Raw genomic sequence first — 20,542 nt, 5'->3', positions numbered from 1 at the left:
CTTGGTATCAAAGTAGAATTTAAGCCATAAAGCATTAAACATCACAAGAAACACTTTTTAATGCTAAAAGTCACAATTCACAATGAAGATATAACAGTCATAAATATCTATGCTCCAAATACCCTAATAACCAGTTTTTTAAAGCAGAAACTACAGGAGATACAAGGAAACAGACAGAAATACATTTTACATAGGAGATTTTAATACACCACTTTCAGTACAAGACAGAATAGACAACATGTCAATAAGGTTATAGAATACCTAAAAACATAATCAAAAAGGAAGAGCTAATTGATATGTATTGGACTTTACCTCCTGATAATACAGGATTCATCTTCTTTTCAAGCACACATGAAACATCCACAAAAATTGGTCATGATATAGGGCTACAACGAAAACACCTGAAATTTTAAAAACCTTCTATTAAAGAACTCTTCAGTCAGGGGGAAATATAAAATATAATTGGAGAGTGGCTAAAATACAGTGATAACGAAAATATTGGGGGTTGGCCAAAAAGTTCATTTGGGTTTCTCTGCGTGATCTTGCAGCAAAACCCAAACGAACTTTTTGGCCAATGCAAAACTACATATCAGAATTTATGGGCTACGTTCAAAGCAGTGATCAAGAAAATTCATAACACTCAAAAAAAGAGAAAAAATTTTCAACTCAAAAAATGAGAAATGGGGCTTCCCTGGTGGCACAGTGGTTGAGAATCTGCCTGCCAATGCAGGGGACACGGGTTCGAGCCCTGGTCTGGGAAGATCCCACATGCCGCGGAGCAACTAGGCCCGTGAGCCACAACTACTGAGCCAGCGCGTCTGGAGCCTGTGCTCCACAACAAGAGAGGCCGCGATAGTGAGAGGCCTGCGCACCGCGATGAAGAGCGGCCCCCGCTTGCCGCAACTAGAGAAAGCCCTCGCACAGAAACGAAGACCCAACACAGCCATAAATAAATAAATAAATAAATCCAAAAAGTTTTTTAAAAAAATGAGAAAAAAAAACCCAACCCAACAAGCGCCCCGCGGCGCGGCCGCCATCGCCGCTACCGCGTCGGGGCCTCGGGCTGCCGGCGGCTCCGCTGATGTCCCAGGCGCCTTGGCGGGCGGCCCGCGGGCTGCGGGAGTGCGGGCGCGGCCGCGAGGGCCGGGACCAGGAATCGCTTTCAGGCCAGTCTGGTAGACGTGTGTCCGAAGCTGAGGAGGACCGCGTCGCCACTGTTCTTTGGCATAGATAAGTGTTCAGTGGGAGGATTAGACTTGACTGAACAGACTCCTGTTTTATTAGGGAATAAAGCCATGGCAGCTGGCTTCATGGACGTAGCATTTGGTGACCCAGCTAGTCCTTTAGTTAATAGATCTAGAAACTCGTCAGCGGAGGATGATGATGATGATGTTGTATTTATTGAATCTATACAACCTCCTTCAAGTTCTGCTCCAGTAATAGCTGATCAAAGAAATTTTATATTTGCTGCATCAAGAAATGAAAAGCTACAAGGAAATTATTCCATAATTCTTCCTTCCTCAAGAGATTTGGCTTCTCAGAAGGAAAGTATAAGTGAGACAATTGTCATTGATGATGAAGAGGACATGGAAACAAATGGAAGGGAAAAGACAATTTCTTCTAGTTTTATTGAATGGGCACTTCCTGGAAGTAAAAACAGAACCAAAGATTTGGATTTCTCCACTTCCAGTCTTTCAAGAAGTAAGACCAAGACTGCAGTAGGACCTTTTAATCCTGGTAGAATGAATGTGGCAGGAGACGTATTTCAGAACGGAGGATTTACAGCTCATCATAGTCCTGATTCTTGGATCTCCCAGTCAGCATCCTTTCCCCGTAATCAGAAACAGCCAGGGGTGGATTCTTTATCACCAGTGGGCTCGCTTCCTAAACAGATCTTCCAGCCTTCTGCCCAACAGCAACCCACTAAACCAGCTAAAATCACTTGTGCAAACTGCAAAAAGCCTTTACAGAAGGGACAGACAGCGTATCAGCGAAAAGGATCAGCTCATCTCTTCTGTTCTACCACCTGCCTCTCTTCCTTCTCTCATAAGCGTACTCCAAAGAAACGCAATGTGACATGTAAAAAAGGTGCACCTGCAAAAAAGGCTACTCTTGTTCCTCAAGGGGAGTCAAGTGAATCCTTCCAAAAATTTTGTAGTACATCTTCGTCTCCCTATGAAGATAACCAGAATCTTCGAAAAAGAGTTCTGAATAAATCAAGATGTACAGTCTGCAGTAAACTAACAGAGATTCGGCATGAAGTCAGCGTTAACAATGTAACACATAAGCTGTGCAGTAACCAGTGCTTTAACAAGTACAGGTTGGCCAATGGTCTAGTGATGAATTGCTGTGAGCAGTGTGGGGAGTACCTGCCCAGCAAAGGTGCTGGAAACAATCTCCTAGTCATTGAAGGTCAGCAGATGAGATTTTGCTGCCAAAGTTGTGCTAACGAATATAAACAGATGATGGAAACAAACTCAAAAAAAGTGCTAGCATCAGAAAACAGGAAAAGGAATGCTGTTAGAGAAGAAAATGAAAGAGAATTGTATGGGTCATTGAATATACTTTTGGAAAAAATAGAAAGAATACCAGTGAAAAAGGAAAAGACTTCAGAACTACACGTTTCAGCAGAATGTAGCCAAGATACTTCATTGGTCCAACAGGATGTGAATTTACCTCCTTCTGTGTCAACCATAGCTGATAAATTTCAAGAGCAACTGGAAGAGAAACAATCAGAAGACTCCATTATACCAGCTGTGCTTTCTGCAGATCCAGGTACATGGCCCCGAGTTTTGAGTATTAAAGAAAGGGACACTCTAGTTGAAAATGATCCACCTCAAGTGAGAAATTTTAATTTTCCAAAGGACAGTACTGGGAGGAAGTTTTCAGAAACTTACTATACAAGAATTCTTCCAAATGGTGAAAAAACCACTAGATCCTGGTTACTTTATTCGATCTCGAAAGATTCTGTGTTTTGTCTGTATTGCAGACTCTTTGGGGAAGGAAAAAATCAACTAAAGAATGAGAATGGGTGCAAAGATTGGCAGCATTTATCACATATTCTTAGCAAACATGAGGAGAGTGAAATGCACATCAACAATAGTGTTAAATATTCAAAATTAAAATCTGATTTGAACAAAAGTAAAACTGTGGAACATAGATTACAGGAGAAAGTGGGAAAGGAGGGTGTGAAGCTGTTGTACACCTTAGACCCGATCTGACATGATGAGGTCACACACTTACTCAGACCTGTACCCTGACAGTCGGTGCCTCGTGCTGAGGCTCCCAGACGGAGTGATTCATCAGCTCATTAGCAGTAAGTATCATAGCAAGTAGCTAGTAAAGATGGTTTCTGCTCCAACTTCTAAAGCTAATTGGATTTGTAGTGATTAATGCCGATTTCAGTGAAGGCAATTGTTGATCTTTTCAGTTTTTCAATTCACACCTTTTAAAATGGGCACTTCAGGACTGACATTTGACTGGTGTGGCTAATACTCTGAAAGAAGGAGGGAAAGACTTGAATTTATCAGTACCAGTCGAACAAGGTACTTATGTGAACAAGCATTGTTACTCAGAAACAGAACGGGGATCTGAAACTGCAGCTTTTTGCTATTAAACCAAATACTTATGGTTTATTTCATTTGGGCAAAATGTTATTTTATTATTTGAGCAAAGCAGCATCATTTGTTATGTTAAATAGATTAAAGTGGTGAATTTGTGTTTTATTGGTTTTGTTTTGTTTTAACTTAATTTGTAAATGTTTTAGCTTTTATTGTCATGTAAAAACTATAAGCATAAAGAGTGTATACCTATTTTTATGTTGGTACAAATATAAGAAATATTAAAATAAAAATATAGTAAGTTAAAAAAAAAAAAAAACCCAACCCAAAAGAAAGCACAACGAAGAAGATATTAAAGATAAAGGCAGAGTGAATAAGGTAGAAAAGAGAAAAGCCAATAGATCTAATTAAAAAATCAGAATCCCATTTTTAATTTTTTTATTTTTTATTTATTTATTTATTTTTATATCTAATAGGATTTTTATTGTAGAAGACATTGCTAACAGCCTACCCAATCACCATCGCCATTTCTCCATCCTTTTCAGAATCCCATTTTTTTAAATAGATCTTTATTGGAGTATGATTGCTTCACAATACTGTGTTAATCTCTGTCGTACAACAAAAGGAATCAGCCACATGCACACATACATCCCCACATCCCCTCCCCGCCTAGCCTCCCTCCCACTCTCTCCATCCCACCTCTCTAGGTCATCGCACAGCACTGAGCTGATCTCCCTGTGCTATGCTGCTGCTTCCCACTAGCTAACTATTTTACATTCGGTAGTGTATGTATGTCGCTGCTACTCTCACTTTGTCCCAGCTTCCCCCTCCCCCATCCCCCGGGTCCTCAAGTCCATTCTCTATGTTTACCTCTTTATTCCTGCCCTGCAACTAGGTTCATCAGTACCTTTTTTTTTTTTAGATTCCATATATATGCTTTAGTATACAGTATTTGTTTTTCTCTTTCTGACTTACTTCACTCTGTATGACAGACTCTAGGTCCATCCACCTCACTACAAATAACTCAATTTCCTTTCTTTTTATGGCTGAGTAATATTCCATGGTATATATGTGCCACATCTTCTTTATCCATTCATCTGTCGATGGACATTTAAGTTGGTTCCACGTCCTGGGTATTGTAAATAGTGCTGCAATGAACATTGCGGTACACGTCTCTTTTTGAATTATGGTTTTCTCAGGGTATATGCCCAGTAGTGGAATTGCTGGGTCATATGGTAGTTCTATTTTTAGTTTTTTAAGGAACCTCCACACTGTTCTCCATAGTGGCTGTATCAATTTACATTCCCACCAACAGTGCAGGAGGGTTCCTTTTTCACCACACCCTTTCCAGCATTTATTGTTTCTAGATTTTTTGATAATGGCCATTCTGACTGTTGTGAGGTGATATACCTCACTGTAGTTTTGATTTGCATTTCTCTAATAATTAGTGATGGTGAGCATCTTTTTATGTGCCTCTTGGCCATCTGTATGTCTTCTTTGGTGAAATGTCTATTTAGGTCTTCCACCCATTTTTTTAATTGAATTGTTTGTTTTTTGATATTGAGCTCCATGAGCTGTTTGTATATTTTGGAGCTAACCCTTTGTCTGTTGTTTCATTTGCAAATATTTTCTCCCATTCTGAGGGTTGTCTTTTGTCTTGTTTATGGTTTCCTTTGCTGTGCAAAAGCTTTGAAGTTTAATTAGGTCCCATTTGTTTATTTTTGTTTTTATTTCCATTACTCTAGGAGGTGGGTCAAAAAAGATCTTGCTGTGATTTATGTCAAAGAGTGTTTTTCCTATGTTTTCAGAATCCCATTTTTTAAATTAACAAAATAAATAAGCCACTAGCTCACTTAATCAAGGGGGGGAAAAAAGGACAAAGCACAGATAAACAAACTAAGAAATAGCAAAGGGAAAATAACCACTGAAACACAAGAAAATTTGTTTTAGGAAAATTACTTTGCATACCTCTATGCAAATAAACTTAAAAACCAAGACAAAAATAGGTAATTTCCTAGGAAAATACAGTTTACCACAATTGATCTCATTAGAAATGTAAAGCTTAAACAGACCAATGTCCATAGAGGAAATAAAGTTATCAAGGCCCAGATTCACAGGAGAATTTCACAGGGGAATTCAAATCATCAATGACTGTATAAAGCCCCAATGCCACAAAAATAGTTTCCAAGCCTAAAAACTGAAAGAAAACTTCAAAATGCTATTTATGAAGCAAGTATAACAACGATACCTAAACCTAATTCAGTACCAAATAAAATTACCAGTTAATGGATATGATGGTAGAGCTATCCTATTGACAATAGCAACAAACATAAAATATTTAGGAATAAACTTAACAATAAATATACAAAACTATGTCAGGAAAATTTTAAACACTCCTAAAAGACACAAAAGTAGATTTTAACAAATGGAAAGACTTTTCTTGTTCTTGATAGCATGATTTTAACATCATAAATATGTCACTTTTTCCTGAGTAAATTTATAAACTTAACAGTCTCAATGAAAAGACCAACAAGTTTTTTTTTCTTTTTTTTTTTTAAATGGAGATAGACATAGAAAGAAAACAAGAAAGAATAGTAGGAAAACATGAAAAAAAGTAAGTAAAGCTTAAGGACCTGGGAGGGGAGGGGGAATTAATCCTAGAAGATATTAAACATATTTAACTCCTCATAATTAAAACAGAATATTACTCACTTATGAATAGGCAGACCAATTAGCTCTCAAATTACTGAAGTGAAGATGAGCTTTTAAAATTAATGGTGTTAGGATAACTGAATAGCCATTTGGGAAAAGATAAACTTAGATCTACACTTCATACCACACACAGAAATAAACACCAACTGTATCAGGGCTAACTGTAAAAAGTGAAATCATACTGTATTACAAGAAAGCTTGGGTGAATTCCTCTATAACCCAGGTATACGAAAGTTTTCTGACAATGACTCAAAATCCAGATGCAATAAAAGAAACACTGATATATTTGATGACATAAAAATTTCACATGGCAAAAAATATCCTAAGCAGAGTTAAAGGACAAATGAAAAACTGAGAGAAAATATATAGAACATACATCACAGATAAAGGGCTAATATCCTTAATCCATAAAGAATTCTTAAAAGTGACAGGAAAATAAAGATAGAAAACTCAATGGGAAAAAAGAGCAAAGACATGAACAGACAATTTATATATATATATGTATTGTATATGATATATACAGTATATACATATATTAAAATGTAAAGTGATAAAGAGATGAAAAATACAAAAGGAAGTTAAAGACACAGAAGAGAGATTCAGAAGATGCAATGTCCCTCTAATTTGAGTTCCAGAAGCAGAAAACAGAGTTGTAGGAAAGAAATAAGCAAAGAAATGACAGAAAAAAAAATTCTAAGCCTAAGAGAGACTTGAATCTTCTGTTCAGAGTCCCAGCAGAATGAAAGAAAAAGTTTGAAATTTCAAACCTGCAAAACGTAAAGAAAAAACCCCAAAAGCTTCCTATGGGGAGAAAGAAGCAGCTTACCTATGAAGACTCAGATCCTTGTTACAAGGATCAACCTTTTATGAGTAACACTGAATGCTAGAAATCAATGGATGAATGTTATTTTACATAAAAAATTCCATACTCAGACAGACTGTCAGTCAAGTGTGAGGTCAAAGTGAGCCATTTTCTGACATTCAAGATCTTGTAAGATTCACTTACCATACACCTTTTCTAAAAAAGAAATAATTTGAAAGTTTTTTTAATGAAAATGAAATCCCAAAAAGAAAGAATGACCTTCCCAGAGACAGAATAAAAAGCAATCCCAGGTTGACAGCCTGTAGATTTACACAGCAACCACCTTGAATTATAAGAGTAGCTCAGAGAGGCTCAAAAGAATTTGTCTAATGTATGCATTAGACAAATTCTATGATAAAGAATCCGTAAGATATAAATAATGCAATAGATATATGCCATTCTATAAACAAGAGAAAAAAAAGAAAGGCAATTAGAAATGCTAGGGGAAAAGGTATATAAAAAGTCATTGTCCGAGTCTGAAATGAATTAAATTGTGGCATGATTTTGAGCAACCCATGGAGTATGAGAAAACAGAACCTATTTTACCTTAACATTTATAGCATTCTCCTTTGAGTGACACAGGTTTAGTGACTTAGGATTACATCTTTCACTCTAGACGACCAATTATATTACATATATAAATTCATTCTACTGATTTCTATTATTTAGGATCAACCTATAATCAAAGAAAAAAACATTTATAGTAAGATGTAAAATACATTATAAACCTTAGTAATGGAAGGAAATTGGAATATAGGTAGAAGAACTTGAAGGATGAGAGTAAAGAAAGATGTAAACGCACAGTAGTAAATCAACAAGTACAACTGGCCCTCCATATATGCAGGTTCCACACCTGTGGATACAGAGGGACGACTGTACTGTGCCATTCTGTATAAGGGATTTGAGCACAGGCAAATTTTGGTATCCTCAAGGGTCTTGGAACCAATCCCCTGTTTATACCAAGGGATGACCATATTGTCTACTATTTATTTTATTTTATTATTTATACTATTTACTTATTTACTAATTATTACATGACTTTTTACTATTTATTACTTACTATTTAAAGGAAGCCTGAAAATGATAGGGAAGGAGGATTCAGAGTTAGTCCACAATACTAAACATTAAAGGACTCTAGGCATTAGCACAAATAACTTTCTGAATGAATAATCTTTACAACTTAAGTGGGACAATAAACATTGCATTAAATTTTTTTTAATTAATTTATTTTATTTTATTTATTTTTTATTTTTGGCTGCATTGGGTCTTCGTTGCTGCCTATGGGCTTTTCTCTGGTTGCGGCGAGCAAGGGCTACTCTTCATTGTGGTGCACAGGCTCCTCATTGCAGTGGCTTCTCTTGTTGTGGAGCATGGGTTCTAGGCACGTGGGTTTCAGTAGTTGTGGCACATGGGCTCAGTAGTTGTGGCTCATGGGCTCTAGAGCACAGGCTCAGTAGTTGTGGCACACGGGTTTAGTTGCTCCACAGCATGTGGGATCTTCCTGGACCAGGGCTCAAACCCATGTCCCCTGCATTGGCAGGCAGATTCTTAACCACTGTGCCACCAGGGAAACCCAACTGCATTAAATTTAGTAATAATGTGCACCAAGTATTATCAGTCAGAATATTCTAGCTTAAAAGTCATCATACTTTTTCTGTAAAGAACCAGAGTAAATATTTTAGGCTTTGCAGGCCATATGGTCTCTGCCTCAATTACTGAACTCTGCTGTAATAGCTCAACAGCAGAGCTACAACATTGAATCACTTTGCTGTACACCAGGAACTAACACAACATTGTAAATCAAGTATACTTAGATATAAAAAATAAAATAAAAATCTTTTCTCCACATCCTCACCAACACTTGTAATTTTTTTGTATTTTTGTTAATAGCCATTCTGACAGGTGTGAGGTGATATCTCATTGTGGTTTTGATTTGCATTGCTCTGATGAGTAGTGATGTTGAGCATCTTTTCATGTGCCTGTTGGCCATCTGCTTATCTTCCCTGGAAAAATATCTATTCAGATCCTCTGCCCATTTTTTAACTAGGTTGTTTGTTTTTTGATGTTGAATTATATGAATTTTTTGTATATTCTGGAGAATATCAGATATATCTGTTATATCATTATATCATTATCATTATATATACCATATATATATCATATATCATTTGCAAATATCTTCTTCCATTCAGTAGGTGGCCTTTTTGTTTTATTGATAGTTTCCTTTGCTGTGCAAAAGCTTTTTAGTTTGATGTAGTCCCAGTTGTTTATTTTTGCTTTTGTTTTCCTTGTCTATGGAGACATATCCAAAAATATCTACAAAGACTATGTCAAAGAGCATACAGTCTATGTTTTCTTCTAGGAGATTTATGGTTTCAGGTCTTACATTTAAGTCTTTAATCCATTTTGAATTTATTTTGTGCATGTGTGTGAGAGAGTAGTCTAGCTTGATTCTTTTGCTTATAGCTATCCAGTTTTCCTAACACCACTTGTTCAAGAAGCTGTCTTTTCTCCATTGTATATTCTTGTCTGTTTGTCATAAATTAATTGCCCATATGACTGTGGATTCATTTCTGGGCTCTCTGTTCTGTTCCACTGATGTATGTATCTGTTTTTGCGCCACTGCCATACTGTTTTGATTACTGTAGCTTTGTAGTATAGTGTGAAATCAGGGAGTGTGAGCCCTCCAGCTTTGTTCTTCTTTCTTAAGATTGTTTTGGCTATTCGGGATCTGTTGTGTTTCCATACCAATTTTAGAATTATTTGGTCTAAACAAAATTGATGAACCTTTAGCCAGACTCATCAAGAAAAAAAGAGATAGTCTAAATTAATAAAATCAGAAATGAAAAATAAGTTACAACAGATACCACAGAAATACAACTTATCATAAGAGATTACCATAAACAATTATATGCCAATAAAATGGACAACCTAGAAGAAATGGACAAATTCCTAGAACTGTACAGTCTTCCAAGACTGAACAATGAAGAATAGAAAGTATGAACAGATGAATTACCAGTAAAAAAACTGAATCAGTAATAAGAAAAACTCCCAAAACAACAAAGTCCAGGACCAGATCATTTCACAGGTGAATTCTACCAAACATTTAAAGAAGAGTTAACACCTATCCTTCTCAAACCATTCCAAAAAACTGCAGAGGAAGGAATACTTCCTAACTCATTCTATGAGGCCAGCATCACCCTGATACCAAAACCAGACAGAGATATCACCAAAAAAGAAAACTACAGGCTAATATCACTGATGAACATAGACGCAAAAATCATCAACAAAAAATTAGCAAACCAAATTCAACAACACATTAAAAGGATCATACACCATGATCAAGTGGGATTTACCCCATGGATGCAAGGATGATTCAATATCCAGAAGTCAATCAATGTGATACACCACGTTAACAAATTAAAGAAGGAAAATCATATGATCATCTCAATAGATGCAGAAAAAGCTTTTGACAAAATTCAACATCCATTTATGATAAAAAAAACTCTCAACAAAGTGGGTATAGAGGGAACACACTTCAACATAATAAAGCCCACAGCTAACTAAAAATAGAGTTACCATATGATCCTGCAATCCCACTCCTGGGCATATATCCAGACAAAACTCTAATTCAAAAAGATACATGCACCCCAATGTTCATTACAGCACTACTTACAATAGCCAAGACATGGAACCAACCTAAATTTCCATCAACAGATGAATGAATAAAGAAGATGTGGTATATATATACAATGGAATATTACTCAGCCATGAAAAAGAATGAAATAATGCCATTTGCAGTTACATGGATGGACCTAGAGATTATCATACTAAGTGATGTAAGTCAGACAGAGAAAGACAAATATCATATGATATCACTTATATGTGGAATCTAAAAAAATGATACAAATGAACTCGTTTACAAAACAGGAATAGACCCACAGACATAGAAAACAAACTTATGGTTACCAAAGGGGAAAGGGGGGGGAGGGATAAATTAGGAGTTTGGGATTAACATGTACACACTACTATATATAAAATAGATAACCAACAAGAGCTTACTGTATAGCACAGAGAACTATACTCAATATTTTGTAATAACCTATGAGGGAAAAGAATCTGAAAAAGAATAGATATATATATGTATAACTGAATCACTTTGCTGTACACCTGAAACTAACACAACATTGTAAATCAACTACACTTAATTTAAAAAATAAATATAAAAAAATAAATAAAGCCAGAGCTAACATCATACTCAATGGTAAAAAGCTGAAAGCATTTCCTTCTAAGATCAGGAACAAGATAAGGATGCCCACTCTTGCCACTTTTATTCAACATAATATTGGAAGTCCTAGCCCCAGCAATCAAACAAGAAAAAAAAATTAAAGGAATCAAAATTGGAAAGGAAAAAGTAAAACTCTCACTGTTTGCAGATGACATGATACTATACACAGAAAATCTAAAGACACCACCAGAAAACTACTAGGGTTCATCAATGAATTCAGTAAAGTTGCAGGATACGAAATTAGTATACAGAAATCTGTCGCATTTCTATACACTAACACAAACCATCAGAAATAGAAATTAAGATAACAATCTCATTTACAATTGCATCCAAAAGAATAAAATACCTAGGAATAAATCTAACTAAGGAGGTAAAAGGCCTGTACTCAGAAAACTATTGACATGACACTGATGAAAGAAATTGAAGATGACACAAACAAATGGAAATATATACCATGTTCATGGATTAGAAGAATTAGTATTGTTAAAATGACCATACTACCCAAGGCAATCTACAGATTCAGTACAATCCCTATCAAAATACCAATGGCATTTTCCACAGAACTAGAGCAATTATCTTGTTTGTAATTGATAATACCACTGAGTAAGAACAAATTCCAGATATTTACAATCATTAGCACTGTTAAATTCAAGCAAGAGGCTGTGTTTTGAATGTCTAAAGAAACCTGAATTATCAGAAAAGGGAAAGTGAGCTCTTCTCTGTACAGGATAGATGGCACAAAGGCAGGATATAGCATGGGTATTCTAAAACAATCACTTAAACAAATGAACAAAGAAAAACTGTTACATACACACTAGGTCATTCTACTGGGGAGAAACAATGTCAGACCCCCTGGCTCTTACATAGCAAAGACCAGGAATCTGGCATATTAAATTTTTTTCTGGCTTCTAATATAGTCCATTCAAATTCTCCTGGTATATAAGACTTACTTGCCACTGTCACCATTTATTCATAATAAATCCATGGGGTGCTCTCTAATTTTGAGCCTCAGTTGGGTGCCTAAGGTCTGGTCTCCGAAGGTATCCTTCCTGAGAGCTGTGAAGCAAATCCATCCACCTTGGGCAAGACAGCAGCCCAATAAGACTCCCTACTCTGAACCTCTATCCTTAGAAGTCAAATGAATGATTCCATTTTCCTGATTTGGGGGAGCAATTCCATAGCCAGTCCAGGAAATAACATACCTTATCCTAACTACTCAATCAAAGCAGCACCTTTCCTATTAATACTATTCAAAGCCACTTAAAAACAGGGCCTTTTCCACTGTCTTCATAATAGTAAAAGGCCCAGATCGAACTCACTTCTCTGGCGAGGCTGGTTTCTAAAGCTGCCAGGTTGCTATAATCCCATTCAGTCTTTCAATACAAAGGAGCAAGTCTCATTATAATTCACAGGCCAAATAATAACACTGTCCTCCTTCTCTCTCTTCCTAAAGTAGAAATGCCCGACAGCATTCTATCAGACAGTGTATTGTAAAAGAGGTACAACTCTTCTCAAAGACTCTTCATCAGGCTTTATGGGAGGAAAATGGACATGGAAGAATTCTTCAAACTTAAATAGGCCTCTGGACAGATTCATTATAGAAAAAGACCTTCAGAAATAGTAAATAATCATAAAATTCACAGTTATGAAATATAGTTCTTGTTACCATCTAATACAAGTACTTTCTCCAATCCCTCTCAGGTAATGAACTCAGAACTATGAGTAAAACAAAGAAACTGCATACAGGAATAGGGTAATAAAAATGCATGCTTAGGGCTTCCCTGGTGGCGCAGTGGTTGAGAATCTGCCTGCCAGTGCAGGGCACACGGGTTCGATCCCTGGCCTGGGAAGATCCCACATGCCGTGGAGCAACTGGGCTCGTGAGCCACAACTACTGAGCCTGTGCGTCTGGAGCCTGTGCTCCGCAGCAGGAGAGGCCGCGATAGTGAGAGGCCCACGCACCGCGATGAAGAGTGGCCCCCGCTCGCCACAACTAGAGAAAGTCCTCCCACAGGTACCAACACGGCTAAAAATAAATAAATAAATTTTTTAAAAAAATGCATGCTTAGTTATACAAATACTGATTTTTTGAAAAACAACTGTGATTTAAAAATAGTTGGCCATCTCTGTGGCTCAGAATATTTCACTAATGCCTTTTCAAACCACTCAGCTACAATCTGTAGCCACTGGAGACAGCTTTCAAAGGAGACCTCAATTCCATGTGCCCAGACATGTAAAAGCAAGAAGATCTGACTGTGAATACAATTCCTAAAGCTGAGGATCATCATTAGTTCCTCACTCTCCCTCTTCCCTCACAACCACCAGTCCTCAGTGCCTATCTTTCCTGCCCATCCCCTTCTGTCCAGTCCTCCTGCCATCATGCAGCTCACTCCCTCTTCACTTTGCACCTATCCCAGGGTGGAAGCCCTTAACTGGTCTCCTTGCCCCCTTTCCCCCACTACCTGTGATCCATCCTGCACACCACCACCAAATTCATCTGGTTGCCACTTTCCTCCTCAGAACCTCCAATGGCCTGGCCCTGCTCACTGTGCGTAAACTCCTTAACTTGGTGGAAAACGCCTTGCCCAGTCTGTTCCCCACTGTCTATCCAGCTCTCATTTCTCACTACTATCTGAAAAGGATTTTCACTCTGCTCTGGGCAACCTGGATAGTCTGTAATTCCCCGAACAAGCTCTATTTAAAACTTCAAAATCCAGCAGTGGAGTGGGGGCTGGAAATAGAAGCCAAGTCATTTGCTCCAGACACAGCTGGGGAGCATAGAATCTGGATTTCAATCCAGTTTGGCCTGTGTCCAAAGCTCTTAAACACCATCCTGTTCTCTCTCTCTCTCTGAAATGTCCCTCTCTGATTTACCTGTGGAAATCTTATCCATCCTTTAAGCCCACTTCATTCTAGAAGCTTTCCTTGTTTTTTCCTGTCTGAAGTGACTTTTCTCTCTTCTGAGCTCCTATAGCACTTTCTTTGCATATTTCACAAAATATCATGACAACAGAGTCCTGTGATGAATCTCTTGAGATCCAAGATATTGTCTTATGGTCTTTTTGGTCCTTTATGGCACCTAACCTAGCTCCCTACACACTGATGGCACTCAGCAAAGATCTGATAAAAAATGAGCTACTGTGGGAAGCCTTACTGCACTCACCCAACCCAGCCACAATGAGAGATCCTTATTCATTTCAGGCATCGAGCTTTCCTTTCCCTGCCCTGAGTATCCTGCCATTCTCCTCTTCTAGTGCGTCAATTCTTCCTTGTTGTTGTAGGTCATTCCACCTGCCTATAAAATATTGTGCGATCTGGGAAAAGCTCTGGTGCCTGGTAACCACTGTAACATTTAGGAAGATGCAAATTGTGATGAATAGGAATCATAAAAGGAACAGGAGTGGTTTCATTCTTTGGAAACTGAAATGGAAACTGGGAAGCAAAGTTCAGGTCAAATTCTCCTTTCAGACCTTCTTACCCATTGTCTCTGTTTTATGTTGAAAGTAACAAGGGGTGGGGCAGTGAGCAAATAGAAGCAAATGCCAGGAAGAAGAAAGAGCAATAACTGGTCAGACAAATACTCTTTCTCAAGAGACAAACTGCATTCTAGGAAAGGAAAATACTCCCGAGTTCACAAGAAATTATACAAGAACATAGAGCAGAAAAGGGAAAACAGGCCTAAACAGTAACGTCTTGATTTTTCTCATCTTTTTGGCCTGTGAGATAGGGTTTCTACCCCTCGATGCTTCTCTCTACACTGGGTCACATGGCACTCAATGTCCAGTCCTCAGCATGACTCAGAAAAGGCTGCAAGGACAAGATGAAAATGACACTTTTCATTTAGCACATGACTGCATACGGGGACTCAGTAAAATTAGACAGTGAGTTTACAACAAATATAATGAGAATGGGGAGAAGGCACTTCCACCCGTTACCCACCTCCCTGCTCACCCTCTTCCTTGCTGCTCCTCACAGAAGTTGCTAAACTGATAGGTCAATGTTTGCGGAGGCAATTGAGCCAAAGAGGGAGACAAAGTTCAACTCCCTATAACCCTGGGAGGAAAAGGCAGGAGTGAGGAGTGGGGTTCCCCTCTCTCTGGCAGTGTCCCGCTTCTCACCCTATAACAAATACGCTTTGATTGAGATGAATTATATCAGAACTGGAAATTCCACCAACATCACTTCTTGAGAACCTACTATGTGCTGGGCTAGGAATTTAAAAAAAAGAAAATAAGGGGGGGAAAAAAGCATTGGCCCTTACTCTTGACTAGTTCACAGTCTAATGGAAGAAGCAGAAATAATTTCCATGTACTGTGGCATTATACAAGGGGTACACTCAGGGTTCTGTGGAAATAAAGAGTCTGTAAGAGCAGAACTGGGGTCAGGGCAAGTTTCCTTGAAGAAATGAGATCAGACTAAGGGCTGATGATTGTGCAGGAATTAGCCAGGCGTAGAAGGGTGGCAAAGGTGTTCCTGTAGACAGAACCATGTAAGCAAAACCCAGAGATACACAGCATCCTTCCCTCAAACCAACAAAGCCCAAATCCTCCCGTGTCTGCATAATGCATACAATATTCCAGGATCAGAGGCGGAGAACAAGGGAAATGGTGAAATGTAAGTACTGAATTTTGAAGAAGTGCATTAAAAATAAATCCATAGCTTTCTCTGAAGAAGAAGTAAGAAGGGTAAAAAAAAACAAAACCAAAAAACCAAAAAAGAGTGGGTTTGGTTAAAGCAAACTAATCAACTTCCTAATCTCTGCAGGTGGGATCAGACTCCAGGTGGCCTTTCAATCACAGAGTTGGTGTTTACCTCTAAATCATATGAGGCAGATGGAAAGCAAGCAAAACAGCACACCCCTGGCTGTTATGCAGACTCCTAACCACAAAGCAGTTAAGTAACCGACAGTATCCTAAGCAATACAGACCCATGGAGGGTAAGGCCTTTCCTGGCCAAGTCTGCTTTCCGGGAGAATTGGGTTTGGACCCCACGCCCAGCTCCATCTATGTCTATAAAATGTTTGTCACCAATATGAACTCTGTACCACATTCCATCCCTTGGAGATCTGGCTATTTATTGACTTAAGTGGCATAAATATGTGAGACCTGGGCCAGAGAGGTGGAAGTAGCAGATGCCCAAAAACATCTCAGTTTTGGTCTCATTTAGGCACAGTTTTTATTCCTGGACTTTTAGTTTCCTTGCTCTGTGACTTAGTTTCTCCATCTGACAATGACAACTATAAAGTCTACCCCTGAATTCCTTATTTGAGGGAGATAAATTAAATAACTCCTAACATGGCTTGACCTCCCTGAGCAACGGTCAGGTGTCTGAGACGACAGGCCCCAGGAAGCCAGAATCACCTTAATCTAGAGCAATGAACCTGAAGGAACAAGAGCAGCATTAGTGATTCAATCAATTTTTCATTCACTCAACAATGTTTATTAAGTACTGCGTATGTGCACACCATAATCAAAACCGATACCCGTGTAACTTTGTTTTCTAGTCTCTTTCCACATCCCTGGTCTGTGACTGATGGATAAGCAAAACTGGCTGAGTTATATGCCAGTGTGAGCTCTGCTCAGGGAAGACTCCATCTCACCCCAGCCCTTCCACATGGGAAATTCAGGACAAAGCCAGTGACAAGGAAGGCAGCAGAGCACTGTGTTCAGCTCACCTGGGGACGCTAGTGAGGTAGGTCACGACATTCAGAAAGTCCTCATCTGGGATGTGTTTGAACCCCACAAACTCTGGAAAAGTGATGATGGGGGCACCATCTTTCCCTCGGCCTCCTGCAACAAAAATAGGTGGTCAAGATGTTAGCAAAATGTTTCACATCACACCTCTGCAGGTAAGGGACTTCAGTTAATATTGAGATGTGCATCGGCCACCCCCTTTTTCTGTCTATATTATTTCAGAGCAGAATGCAGGAAGGTTGACACTGAACTATTTCGAACAAGTCTCTCTCCTTCATGCTTGCTCAGGGGTGTTGTGAGAATTCAATTTTTGAATCCTTTGAAGATAGCTACTGTATAAAAGATAACACTGATTTAAATATTTTAGCATAGGTAGAATAGTAAATAATGCCAACACAAATACGTAATATTGCTCTTTATTTTTGTAGTTATTAAATATCAAAGGTAAAAGAGCATGGTGGTTAAGAGAGCTGGCTCCAGAGAATTCCCTGGCGGTCCGGTGGTTAGGACTCTGCACTTCCACTGCAGGGGACAAAGGTTCACTCCCTGGTCAGGGAACTCAGATCCTGCATGCAGTGCGGCGTGGCCAAAAAAAAAAAAAAAAAAAGAGAGAGAGAGTTGGCTCTAAAATCAAACAGGCTTGTTCAAATTCTGCTTTATCACTTAATCTCTATGTGATTTTAAGCAAGACACTTAAATACAAGTTTCCTTATATATACATATGTATCTATGTCATAGGCATTTTACCTGTACCTACCTCAAAAGGTACTGTGAGGATTAAGTGAGAATATATATGAAAAGCACTTTAGCAGAGTGTTTATTATTATATAAGTGCTCAATAAATGTTAACCATTATTATGGTCATTATTCTTGCAAGGAAGCAATAATCAGCTGCCCTTCAGTAACTCTTACAAGGGAATATAAGACATCCCTGTGAGAACAAAAGTGTAAAATTAATATTCAAATATTTAATTCATTGGAGCAGAGGCCACCAGATTAAATTAAACAGACTGTATTTCTCAATCTCTTTGCCCCTAGATGTACCCACATGACTATGTTCCAGCCCCATGGTTCCCAAACAGGAAACCACAGTGAACTCACAAAACCACCATGAATATTTTAAATTGGGGGGAAAAACAGCAATAATTGGCATCTGTCAGATGCCTTGCTTGCTACTAGCTTGAGGTAGTTCAGAATTTCAATATCAAACCGTGCAGTATTCTTTTGAATGGCATTGCATCTTTGGGAAGTTGGGGGTTTGGTGGCTGCTGGGATAAAAAGCAAGTGCAGGGCTTCCCTGGTGGCGCAGTGGTTAAGAATCCGCCTGCCAATGCAGGAGACACGGGTTCGAGCCCTGGTCTGGGAAGACCCCACATGCCGCGGAGCAACTAAGCCTGTCCGCCACAACGACTGAGCCTGTGCTCTAGAGTCCACGAGCCACAACTACTGAGCCCGTGTGCCACAACTACTGAAGCCCAGTTGCCTAGAGCCTGTGCTCCACAACAAGAGAAGCCACCTCAATGAGAAGCCTGCACACAGCAACAAAGAGTAGCCCCCGCCCGCCGCAACTATAGAAAGCCCAAGCGCAGCAACGAAGACCAAATGAAGCCAAAAATAAATAAATAAAAAATAAAAATAAATAAAAAAATTTTTTTAATTTAAAAAATACAGCAAGTGCAGTATGAAAATCAATGTGGAACAGGAAATGCAGGTGGTGATGTCTAGACTGATTCCAAGGTTTGAGATAATTGTGGTTCTCTAAGAATGAAAGTTAAATATTACCTTTTCTTTCAACTGTGTGTATTTATTTTTTCAAACGGCTACTAAGTTGTCAGGACATACAGACTTAAGTTGTTTTGACTGTTAGGTATTGCTTTTGGCCAAAAAGGGCCGTGAAAAAATGACTGAGCTGCTAAGGCACCGAGGACTAAGAAACTTGGAGCACTTGTACCCTAGGCAGAGGGACATGAGCTGAAGTGCTGGGAGCACCTTCCAGGCTATGCCCGTGGAGGGGGGCTACTTTCAGTGGAACACGGCTCCCAAGTGAAGTTAACTACAAATGACCACACGTATTCCACACATCTAATGAAAGAGGCATCAGTGCAGGGTGTGGTTTAATGAGGACTGCGTGATTACTGAGGGTGTGGGATCAATGAAGAAACTATGGAAAAGGGAGACTCAGAGAAGCAAAGGCAGGCAGCTATCCTAAGGAGAGAGGGTCCTGGCCCAAAACCTCGAGAATCCAGGCCATGTCGCCAGTCTACCTGGTGACACTGCCATTAGGATCATCCAACCCACTCCGCTGCTCTGGGTCCACACCTGGTATCTTCTGCTTATACTCTGCTGTTCCATGTAAATTTGTTTCAAGGGAGAGAACGTGCTACTGAGCAAACACGAGTATTTGTATCATGTAAAGAGTAAGTCAGCATTGTGGTTTTTCTACACAAGTCTCTTATAAGTATTGTTAATGTGAGTCTTGGGCTTTCAGAGACCAATCACTGTGATATTTGTCTGGATGACCAGTCATTCTTCTCCAGGAAATGCCTCTTTATTAATCCTGTATACTTATTTTAAATTAAAAAAAAAGATACCTGCAGATTAGTTGTTTGACAAGATTGAGTCACCTCGTTATGTTGACTGAAAACAATTTAGATCAGGATACTATCAGTTTTCAACTAATAAATATTCTTCCTCTTTCTAGTTTTACAATCATAGGAAGCTTCAGAGAAATGTGAATTAAGAAAAGTTACGTCTCGGGTAAGGCTAAATTTAGATGCATTATAACACTGTACTAATTGTACAAACAATATTTGCCAAGAGAATGGCTAAAATATTTCAAGGAACCAAAACACTGTAAAATATTTATAAGGATATGATTATACCATTTCATGATTTAACCTTTTCATTAACTATAATGAAAGGTATTCATGCCTAAATGGAGAAAGATGGGTAGAGTTTTCTCGTATCTTGGTTAATACTGATACTGAGCACCAGAGAGGCCTAAGGTTAATGGGGGACACCACGTGCTGTTGAACTTTAGTCTGCTAGTCTTAGAGACAGAAGCACCAAGGAAAAGAAGCTGAGCCTCCATCCACAACAAGGCATTCAGTGCCACCTTGCGAGGAAACGTGGAAATGCAAAAGGAAGAAAGATTGTGCAAAGAAGCCCTGTTCAAGGAAGGTAAAGAAAACCAGACTCCTTGGAACTAAGTATTGTACAATGGTGACTTAATAAAATAAACATCACTCCTCTTGGTATTATTTCTACCTATACATTAAATGCTAGCTTTACTGCAGAAAGCACTAGCAAGTGCTTGGGATACATAAGACCATTCCCATAAGGATCTGGGTGTTGGCTGGCATAAAGACTTGCATCATTTAGAGGAGAATTTGGAACATTGGGAAATCCTATAGGAAGATGGTGAAGA

General features: G+C 38.7%; 2 protein-coding genes across 5 annotated transcripts in view; one reads left to right on the top strand and one right to left on the bottom strand.

Annotated features, from left to right (window-relative positions):
* MCF2L2 (MCF.2 cell line derived transforming sequence-like 2) overlaps positions 1 to 20,542 on the bottom strand; it is a 255,131-nt gene that overhangs the window by 192,751 nt on the left and 41,838 nt on the right. The window contains 1 exon segment of the mRNA XM_082393922.1: positions 17,097 to 17,211. Coding sequence (XP_082250048.1) covers positions 17,097 to 17,211 — 115 coding nt within the window.
* Positions 1,017 to 20,542, top strand: part of LOC309629684 (zinc finger MYM-type protein 5) — a 37,372-nt gene continuing 17,846 nt past the window's right edge. For 3 of the 4 annotated variants that reach the window (XM_082394039.1, XM_082394038.1, XM_082394036.1), the window contains exon 1: positions 1,017 to 17,113. In XM_082394039.1, the coding sequence (XP_082250165.1) occupies positions 1,296 to 3,221 (1,926 nt within the window). In that variant the 5' untranslated portion in view covers positions 1,017 to 1,295 and the 3' untranslated portion in view covers positions 3,222 to 17,113. The remainder of the gene's footprint in view (positions 17,114 to 20,542) is intronic. The other variant, XM_082394037.1, reaches the window with a different exon arrangement.

The sequence above is a fragment of the Balaenoptera borealis genome (assembly GCF_965194805.1).
Source record: "Balaenoptera borealis genome assembly, chromosome: 5".
Classification (NCBI taxonomy): Eukaryota; Metazoa; Chordata; class Mammalia; order Artiodactyla; family Balaenopteridae; genus Balaenoptera; species Balaenoptera borealis.
The sequence above is the reverse complement of the archived record's forward strand: the minus strand, read 5'-3'. Positions and strand labels throughout refer to the sequence as shown.